This window comes from Botryllus schlosseri, chromosome 14, assembly GCF_051294905.1.
Source record: "Botryllus schlosseri isolate E-star chromosome 14, Bs_hap1, whole genome shotgun sequence".
NCBI lineage: Eukaryota > Metazoa > Chordata > Ascidiacea > Stolidobranchia > Styelidae > Botryllus > Botryllus schlosseri.
The window spans coordinates 7176476-7187218 of NC_137249.1; the positions used below are offsets into that span (position 1 = coordinate 7176476).

At 42.4% G+C, this 10743-nt stretch overlaps 1 protein-coding gene across 1 annotated transcript; it reads right to left on the minus strand.

Annotated features, from left to right (window-relative positions):
• LOC145455359 (cell division cycle and apoptosis regulator protein 1-like) lies at positions 1-10743 on the minus strand. Its single transcript, XM_080333322.1, has 21 exons — positions 10578-10743; positions 10407-10461; positions 10256-10346; positions 9724-9795; positions 9533-9607; positions 9318-9468; positions 8487-8657; positions 8259-8425; positions 5344-5611; positions 4953-5066; positions 4754-4882; positions 4043-4216; positions 3322-3489; positions 3007-3189; positions 2897-2945; positions 2476-2585; positions 1877-2020; positions 898-1041; positions 756-830; positions 390-492; positions 1-316 (listed from the first exon to the last, which is right to left on the minus strand). Exons 1-21 carry the CDS (start codon positions 10659-10661, stop codon positions 84-86), a joined length of 2760 nt encoding a protein of 919 aa, XP_080189448.1. The 5' UTR covers positions 10662-10743; the 3' UTR covers positions 1-83.

Here is a 10743-nt window from a genome sequence, read left to right on the forward strand (position 1 = left end):
TTGTACGAATCACCAAAATCTGATTTATTCTGTATAAAATTACAGCAGCACAACAACAACATAACGAAATTATCAAGACGAGTTTATTTTGCTGGCTCCTTGCTTTCTGCTGGCTCTGCAGTCGCAGTTGGTTTGGGCATGACTCCATCGATATAGCCAGCGATGGTCTTCAGAGTCTTCTCGTAACACGTATTTGCAGAGGTGGTAGAGCTGAGGCGTTCCTCCGTCAGTGTCAGCTTCTTCTTCACATCTTCGTGCTGCGACTCCAAGGAAGACTTTGCATCCTTTGTCTTTTCCAGTTCGTTGGTCACACCAGCTGTAATTATCAGCAACATGTCAGCAACTCGGCATGACAGTTTTCACTAGAAATACATTGGTATCGGGCATACCTAATTTTGCATTCAGCTTTTCAATGGCTGTTTCCATATCGGCCATTGACGCTTCGTTTTTCTCCAGTCTGTTGTGGAGAGATTTTACATCCAGTACAGAGCCCTAAAAACACAGGCTTTGATCATTCACCATTAAATTTCAAACATTGAAAGTTAGAAACATCTTGCAGTATAAGAATAAATTTTACGTTAGAACCAGAGCTTGAAGTATTGAATTTAGTATAAACTTTCTGTAGCCATAGAAAAAATGTGAGCTTTATCAATTTATGATACGACTGAGTGTGATGCATTGAACCGAGTATATTAAACTTTTTGTAGCTGAATGAATAGCCACGAAAAAAAAACGATGCTAGGTAAATGATTTACATTATAAGAGACCATCCCATCTTTCTGTTTGGAGGGTGTCTTGGTGCCTTTGGTGACAGATCTTAGTAGCAGTGCCTGAAGAGGGAAAATTTCAAAGATCAGACCTCACAAGCGTAAATTGTTTCGGCTAAAGGATTGTTACTTTGTTCCAAGAAGGAAACTCATCCAAGTCCACGGCATCCGGTACAAGTTGTTTATACTCTTCTACGAGGCGTTCTGGTACATCAGTGAGCTTCCGGTATTTCAAGACGTCGTTGTCCAGGTAAGGTGCTAGCAGCTTTCGGATCTGCATAGAGTAAATTATTCCCGAATTTACTCGCAGTCGAAGAAAGAGATCAAATGTTAGTGGGCAATATGGTAGAAAAATAGGAACAGGAGACCCGAACTCAATGCTTTCATAGGAATTTTCAAAAACGCACTAAAATTGATTTTCGAAATGCAACTACTGTAGCCGAAATAAACGTTGCCAATTTTTCTACGGTCATCTCGTGCCACAACCACCGAGGAAATAATGACCCTGTCCCATGTACATCAGCGTCACACCTCACAGTGAGTGACCAGGGATTTTTGTGCTCTGTGACACCAAAATGACTGGTATGTCTTAAGGACATGGTATTCACACTTCCATTTGTGTGTCGACTTTTATCAAAATACACCAACCCAAACTCTAGCAACAAAAGGAGTTTGTGTACCACCTGAAAATACTACATTGAACACTCTCTTGTTTAAAATTTCATTCTGGTGACGTCATATTTTGTGATATGACTGTTGATATACAATGTTCTTTCCAATTCTCTACTAGTTGCTGACGATGACCCCTGACGAGTGTCAGCCGAAAATATCCCGGTTTATTTCAATATGAATATTCACTTGTATATTGAAGTTCTGTACTTCCAAGAAGCTCTTTAAAGAGCATATCTATGAAAAAACTAGTCTAAGAAATAACCAAACTCGCAATTTCATGACTTCAGCATACCATATCACAATTCATTATTTAAGAGGGGTCGAACAGCCAATCGGTAAAGTGTATCGCAATATAAAGGTCGTCATATTCGCGGAAGCGCAGTTACCGCGCTGCCAAAGTTGTCCCGCATCACGTCACACTGCTACAACATGCTAACCTGCGAGCGAGACAGCCCGAGTCCGGTGGAATGCAGAATCTCCGTGATGTCCGAGTTTTTTATATAACCGCACTGTGCGGTGTCGAAAAAGACGCAAGAAAACAGAACGTCTTTGCGTAGAGTTACCATCTTCTCCTCAACTTTCTGCAAAAGGACATAAAAATATATCCGTCATGCACGATAAAAGTTGACTTAAAAAAGACAAAATTGTATTAACTGGATTTAAAAGCTATTTTATCAACAAAATTACCGTTTTAATTTTGCTTAGTTCTAACGGCCAAAGTAGCCACTGATTTGTCTCCTTTGTCGAGCGAGCGAGAGCGAGATAGTGTAATGGTTATGCGTCCGGCTTCTCGAGCGGTAGGTCGTGGGTTCGATCCCCGGCCGGGTCATACCAAAGACTCGAAAATTGGTATCCGCAGCTATCCTGCTAGGCGCTCAGCAATCACGGATAGCATGGAGGAGAAAAAAAACGGGGGCGCAGACTAGATGACCTCATGGGGCCGTATCGCAACTCCGTCGTCAAAGCATCTCGATGGTGCAGGCGAAAAAGAATATCATATCTCTCTCTCTCTCTCTGTCAAAAATATGTTTGTTACCTTGATGGATGCTGTCGGCTTGGTAGTTTCGTCAGCCTGCGTTTTCTCCACAGATTTTTCCTTTTTCGCATCTCCACCCTCTGTGGACATCTTCTCATCTTCGGCCACAACTTTAAAAAGATTAGCGAGTCAGGTGATGGTCTCGGGGGACTGGAATAGTGTATCTCGATTCAATTTCACGATAGCAATCACCAAAGTTAGTTACAAAACTTCGCACAAGCTTGTCAGATACAGAATATCAACGAGTCTCCACAAGTTCGAGTGTGTTTCCATTGTTCATCGACTCTCGCCATAAACACTGATGGTCTCAATGTGATGGTAAGCAAACCATTCTAGAAAGGATCTTCGACTACACAGACAAGATATGATTGTACACCGGCTTCGGCCGTAATATAAACCTATTTCAAACACCGCAACGCACCTGCATCACCACTTTCTTCCTCAGAAGCTTTTTCAGCTTTATCATCACCCTAAAACATCGTGTCGAATGATAACGCGCAATACATCACATACATCACAAAGAAGTCTTACCTCCTTGTCTTCCACTTTTGGTTTCTTAGCATCCGGTTCGTCGGTTTCCAGCTCTTTCTTATCGTCGGTGTCGTCTGTGTCCTTCAACACTATTTCAGGCAACGGCCTGTACAGAGCCTTGTATATGGTAAGAGCGTGGTCGCGCTGCAGCATTTGCTTGAACGACTCGGCAAAAAGAGACACCTGCGTTCAATAATGTCATCATTGCATGCACAGTAATTGGAGTCCAACGCAACGGTCAAAATATAAATAGTACCGGCGCAGGACATTATTCTACAGTGAGACGGCTAAACATATACTATCCAGATAACCCACCTCAAAAATTGATTCCCTATTGTCTTCCTGTCTGTACTCCAAAAGGGTGGACAAGGGTGCTACGACGCATTCGAAAGCCCCTTTCTTGTATTCCGGATTCGGATGGACGGGAATTTTGGGAGGCGCCTCGGGCAAAGTCCATATTTTACGGAACTTCTCCTTGTCGACCTGATTTGAAAAAATGACTTTCCTATTTATGATCGAGCCGTGATTTGCAAACTTTGAGTGTGAACGAAATCACAGTATTATTAACATTTACAATGCAACAAAAGTCCAGCACATCAAAAGATATGCATTTTTAGTGTTACCATGCCATGTTTTTAAGGGACATATATAAAGAGGTTCAGTTGTAGTTTGCTAAAAACTAGATGAAACACGATTTATTACAAAAGACGGTCATTGAATCAACGTGATTGAAAGCACTCAAATTTCTCCTTCGGAGTATTGATGGTTTCCAAACCTTCTCCAGTCACAGGGTACTACTCTCACGATATTTTCAAGCTCACGGACTCAGGAATCGTAGAAATCGACCCACACCCGAACCAATGACTTTACAAAACCCCACGTTGAACAGCAACGTGGGCCCCTAGCATGCGAAAAGTTGCTAGGACTTGGATCAGAAATTTCAATAAATATTTCGTATTCTGCCGCCCTAATTTATACTGTTTGCGACTTTGAGATAGAGGATAAGATGAATATCCAAAACTTAATATTGATTTACCGTGGGTTTTTCCTCCTCTTCCTCCTTGGGCGTCTGCTCTGCGTCGGACTTCTTACTCGAGTCTTTATCGTCACTCGTCTTCTCATGCGCCTCAGATTCCGATTTCTCCTCCTTGACTTCAGGCAGCGGTTCTTCCGAGTCCTTCTCCGGCTCGGTTTTTTTCTCCTCGTCGATCTGAAAAGCAACGTGGCAGCTTGCGTCACGTGCAACAACCTGGTGGGGAATGCGAGCGGTTTGCTCTTGAGAATCCGACAACCAAAGTTTAATGTCACTCTTCAGTACATAACAAGGTGGGATATATATAACATTGTAAGCCTACCCCATAGCTAGCACTGTTTTTTTTCTAGATATCATATCATAGATATCCTCTCTACCCAATTATTTCACAAGCGCACCAGGTCCTTGCGATTTGTTGAGAGAGAGGAGTGAGAAAGTATATTTGACTTCTTCTGACTGAGGCTACCAGCGAATCATTGCTCAGTTGGCCACACATTGATTTGTCTGAACTACTCTCTGCCACAAACCCGCCATCGGCTGGGTACCATCACTCATTTTGCTCAACAGCGGCTGGGTTTTTGGGAGGCAGCCATCGGGAACTGAGCTCTGAACACTACACTTCTGGTTTGCAAGAACAGAGAGCTGATCTCAGTTGGATTTCATACAAAGATCGTTATCACAACACTAGGGTAAAAAGTTCACACGTCGCCACACCTTCTCCGCTTTCACGCTTACAGCCTTCTTCTCCTCCTCCAGCGCTTCCGAAAGTCTCTCGATCAAAGACGCTTTCAGTCCACGAGAAGACAGCCCTCGGGATTCCAGCTCTTTTCTGAGATCCGAAACCTGTTCCACGCGAAAATGCAGATCCAGAATACATTCCCACCCAAAGACAAAAAAATCGGCTGGTACCAACCTTCAAACTCTTCACATCGAGTGTTTTTTCGTCCTCATTCCCAGCGTCTTCAACTGCTGCAGTATCTCCCCCAGCAGATTCCATGCTGGCGTCCATACTTTCGGGTTCCTCCACCTATTTCAAAACACATCGTAAGGTATTTGGCAAACAAAGGGGGGCAGTAACTAACTAACTAGGTCAAGTCATTGAGAGAGAATGCATACTGCGTTTTCTCCGCTTACATTCACTGGTGAGGAATTGTAAAGCCAAGCGAACCAATTCTGATGAAGCGCAAACACGTCGTCAAATGCGCTATTAGAAGTGCGCTGGGTATGGTGAAGAATTCCGGCGCCAAGCTCTCAACGATAACGAAAGGAAAGCAAACTATATGTGAAAAGAGAAGTATGTATGCCTTCTGCTCAGCGTTGGCGTCATCGCTAGCGTCTGTCGCTGCGGCCTCTTTCTCGGCGTTTTTCTTCTCAAGCTCGCGTTCAGCCGCGCAGATGACGGCCTCGGAAGTGTCAAGATAGATTTTACGAAGGTCGTCGTATTCATCCCGAGTAGGCATGCAAGAGTGGACGTCTGGCATGAATATCACTGTCGTTTCCACCCTATCGGGAACCGTTTGACCCTTTCTGACTTCCTCGTCTCGGTGGTACTGTATCTCGACCATGCGACGCCTTCGTATTGGGCGCGGCGCGAGTCAATTTTGTGATTTGTTGGCCCGTGCGCAGTGGTGTCGTTGTAGATGTAACGCCGTCCATGAAGGGATGGTTATTGTAAATGAAAAAAGAAGATACCATTGGTCAGATTGGGGATATCAGGATATTATCGGCTCTGGAATGTCGACATGAAATCTGTCCTAAAACGGGAACCGTGGTCTAAATATAATGTGGTCTGGATTGAAGGTGTGAAAACATTATTGGCAGCACCTATTTTTCTCACAAAGCCACAGTATTTGAACTACAACTAAAAGATATTCACAAGTGTTAATATTGTACTCGAACTAGATCTGCAGTGTGAGATCACGTCTTATTTCTCACATCACTTCTTAATCCAGCAAAGTTTGTGGCAGGCATTTCTTCACCGTTGCACTTTCTCAATGCGACCTCCGTCTTAGTCTAACTTCTTCAGGAATTAGGCGAAAAATATGTGATGTGTGACCGACTTTGCTTCCACATGATGCAACAGCACAGACTCTGGTACAGGGGTTCTCAACCTTATTATGACCGTGGCCCATTTTCGGGTTTGAAAATGTTCTGTGGCCCACCTAATCTTAGTCCTGTTCAATGTGTGGCAGGCTTATCGCCGCCGCCAAAATGCCTATTTCTCTAAAATTTGCACAATTTCGTCCTACTAATCATTAGGGATGGTGTGAACGCGAGGTTCACGTTCGCGTTCTGTGTGTGAACCTCAGATATTTAGAGGTTCGCGTTCACAAACGAACCTTGGTAGGTTCTGCACTGTGAACCTTTTTCATATATTACAATTTTCACTTCATTATAGCATCTTTGGTTGACATTTAATGCATTTGAACTGCGGGCCCGGTATATGCATGACGCTAGCAGCATAAAAATCAACACTAAACGAGCATGCACCTTGACAATCTCAAACATTTTACTTGCTTTGTTACAATTGTTTGTTCGAAATATCCAGCTTTCCGTTTGCGAATATTTAGTGACTCGTCTCTGCTGTGAGCCTGACACACAATTCCATAACATCAAGAGCGAAACACTACATGTAGGTAGTCAGCGTATGACTCTTGTCCAACCAATCAATGAAATTAATATCGTTGTCTGATGTAAAAAATCTAGCAGGTGTACGGGGTCAATCTCGATTTCATATGTTTATTGTATCATAAAAACCAACTCTGTGGATTGGGGTGTTGGCTACTGCTGTATAACTTGTTAAAGGGGTAACATCGGTAGCGAGTAGGGAAACCCGTTTTACACTCTGCTCAATATCAACTTAGCAATACTCGGGACGCCGAATACATTGTCCGGTCTGACCTTGACCGTTAAGGCGTAAGCTTATGTTCCCTTCAAGTTCTCGTCGAAATTGTGGCAAAGCGACGCAAGATATTGATTTTCTGGGATGATTATATCAATTGATTGCCCCAGTTGATACATCTGTAGACGTTTAAAACATCAATAGGTATTTCAGCATTGTGGCATTATCTGGCCCGAATTGCCGCTAGGTATTGCAAGGATATCACTTCACTGAAATGTAGGGTTGGAATTAGCAATATGACGTCACATGACGTCATGAGGTTCACGTTCGCGTTCACACAGAACCTTTCAAAAAGGTTCGCGTCCACACGAACCTGAACCTGTCAGAGGTTCGCACCATCCCTACTAATCATATTTAAATGTAGGCCTGCAGGGACATGCAATCATGAAATCGCGCTTGAAATTTTTCAAGTCGAATAAATATCCTTCACGAAACGATTTTTGGCCCCTTCATGCTCCAATTCCAATTGGAGGTTTGAGCGCAACAGTTATACGACCCTGGACGATTGTATAACTTGCGTACTTCCACTGTTCCACTCACGTCGCGAAACCCAATGATTCAATCCCCACATCCATTGTGTGTTTTGGGTTTTAGTTCCACTATGGTGGGGAACAATATAATAATAAATTGCAATTGCGGCTATTTTTATGTTACAATAATACGACGTGCCAGAGTACCGTAAATCTACATCCAATGCACTTCCGTCCAAGTTTAATGCACACCCTTTTCAAGGGCAGAAGACAGATTACACTGCCGGAATACTTGGTTACTTCAGCACTAACTTCGAGTTATTATAATCGAAATTATTTTCGATGAAGTTGGCCGTAGGTTGTCATACCCAGGGGACAAATGCGGCTGTCTGCCTTCCCTTTTTCGACTTGTACATCGTGAATCCATACTTGCCATTGCCACTACATCTCATCAGAGTCGGATGGAAAGTTTTATGTAGCCTACATATAATTCGATACTATGATTATATGAACATAAACACATATTGAACTTTCACTAATTCTACAATTTTACAAATAGCTCTGTGGCCCACCTCAAATTACTCTTGTGGCCCACCCTTTGAGAACCCCTGCTCAGGTACCAACTTGTAACAAAATCACCATACTACCCAAGGTTCGATTGTACGGTATAATTGACCATGCAGCCTAGAGCCTACTATACTGTAAAAAATTCCTCTTAGAATCAGATAAGGCCAACGGCTGCTGCCAATAATGTTTTCACACGTCGACTAAAATTTGATACCCCATCGCAGTCAGAGCGCAGTGCTCCTCTATTCATTTTTCTGCGTTTCAAGTCAAATTTACGTACCAGCTGGTGCATTTACTGAGATCAATCCCAGTCAGAGCTTTGCACGTCCTGATGGCGGTATTGATCAGCGTACGGGGATTAGTCGCTGGATTGGGTCCATCCAAGGATGGAGACCACGGGCCACCGATAGCCATGTATTCCTTTTTGCCTTTGTTACCAAGCAAAAACTGCAAAAATAGATTATGCATAACTAACCCATTTGCAGGGCACAGATTTCACTTTTAATACTTTGCAAAGGCGCATTTGGTGTTGGTGATCTTGCCCACCCGCCACTTCACAACACATCTCGTACAAGTCATCGGTCGATGGCATGCTGAGAAGCATCACTCTTACGGTCCAGGAGTAATCGCAGTCGGGATTGGACACGACGGCTTTGTCTTGGTCCAAGAATTGAGCTTCCTGGAAATTTTTAACAGCATTTCACGACGACGAATATTGATTGACGGTGTTCAGAATATCATCGCAATGAAATTGAACGATCAATTTCCGACAAAACTGTTTCTTGCAAGTATCCTTCCAAGGATTCAATAAAGAACACATTTCAATATTGTAATTAACAGCTACGGATTGGCACAACTATTCCAGTGCTTGAATCAAACCAAAGTATCGATTTAAACGATTCGAGTAGAAGAGTGCGACATAAACTTATATGATTCTTGCGACCAAGAGTTATTTTTTCAGCGAAAATTATAGTTTCGATAATTCCTTCACACCCCAGAATGTGTGGCAAATACCTATGCATGTTCATAAGAATTATATGTCTTTGAAGTACAATGATAAACCTACGGGGTTGTCACAACGCATTCTGTGATATTCAAGTTAGAGTCGTACAAATTAAATTCTAATCAAGTTGAAGTGGCAATAGTAGGCTGTATATGTGGCAGAAGGAATGGTACGTACTCGCATGTGCAGATATGAAAATGATTTCAAACATTTGATCTTGGAAAACATAACACAATGTTCTCAAAACACGTAAGTTATGACTAGAGCTAATGTGCCTGCCTACCCAAAGAGGTTACACTTTGCAGTCCAAATCGATAGCATGTACAAATGACCAACCTTTGGCATGATATGAAACAGGCACTTCCTAGGCTTGTGTGGCTGCTGTGCGGAAAAGGAACGCTGCCAGTCGAAAGTGACGTTGATGAAAGCGCTCGGAATGTACAGGTTGTGATGCAGAATTTTCAAGCTCTGCACTCCAGAGTGATCGCTGAAAATTAAGGAGATTCGGCAAAATGAAAAGACAAAATTTTATTTGTCACAATTTGACTCACCGATTCAAGGTGTTTTTCACGTATCTCACCAGATATTTTGGCCCGGGTTTGGGTTTCTCAGACGAGCTTTCTCTCCTGCAATACGATAAGGTTTCATTACATTGGCGCCAAGACAGTTCATAAATTTATAAATCAGTATCTATCTAGTAACCTAATAGTGCAGGCTTTGAATATTACTAAAATAACCTTACCTTCTTTTACGGGAATCCTTATTTCGATCCCAGTTACGTGGCGGTGAACGTCTATTGGTTGGTCCTCCACGCCTTCGAGAAACAAACATAGAAATACAGGGGAGCCAGCCACATCAAACACAATCCAAAGTTGATCACTCCAGTGGAAGTGACTTAGTGAAATTTCACTCGTGTACCAAAATTACCTCAAGTTTGAGTAGGCTAAAACATGTTCATTATATATCAAAGTATATCATAGGCCTATTTGAAATGTCTTGAGAGCTAGGCATACTAGGCTTTTGATCATTGTCAACTTGTAAATTGAAAACTGGATCAAGCACACCTTCCTCAATTCTGTGTATGTGGCGTAAGCAGATGCTAATATAATTGAAAGCACCTAGGCCATGTTTGGATGTAACAATCATATAGGCATAACAGCCATGATTCATTGTGGTAGAGTGTATATCGATCATATCACAATGCTCGAGTCCAATATTTAGGGGGCGGCAAAAGATAATATACAGATACTCAGACATACGAGTGCAAAACTTACCTATGATTTTGCTCTCTGTGAGGATTATGATGGATCGGACGTTGATTAGGATGCGGAAGAAGCGAGGTAGGTGCAGGACCAAGTATACCGGCTAAGACACAATATAATATATTATTTTGGGCTAATAATCTTTGTAACGGATGCAACTCACCCCCTCCATGATTTGAAACAAATTTTAGACCACTTGGAGTGAAGTTGGCCCTGCCCTGTGAAATCAATATGCGTTTTTCACAACTGTATATAGCAGATAGGATGAGCCGATGAGGTCCACGCTATGGGACTCTAACACCAAGAATTTCGAGATATAAACCCGATATCCTACCTGATTGTTGAAATGATTGCCAGACTGACGCATTTGCTGATTCGAGTGATTCGAATACCTTTGATTCCATTTATTGTATGACATTTTGGTTTTACTGGAGTTAAAGCAGATTCACTATGAAGGTATGATGTACTGCCTAGAAATGAGAACAAAGTATTATTTTCCA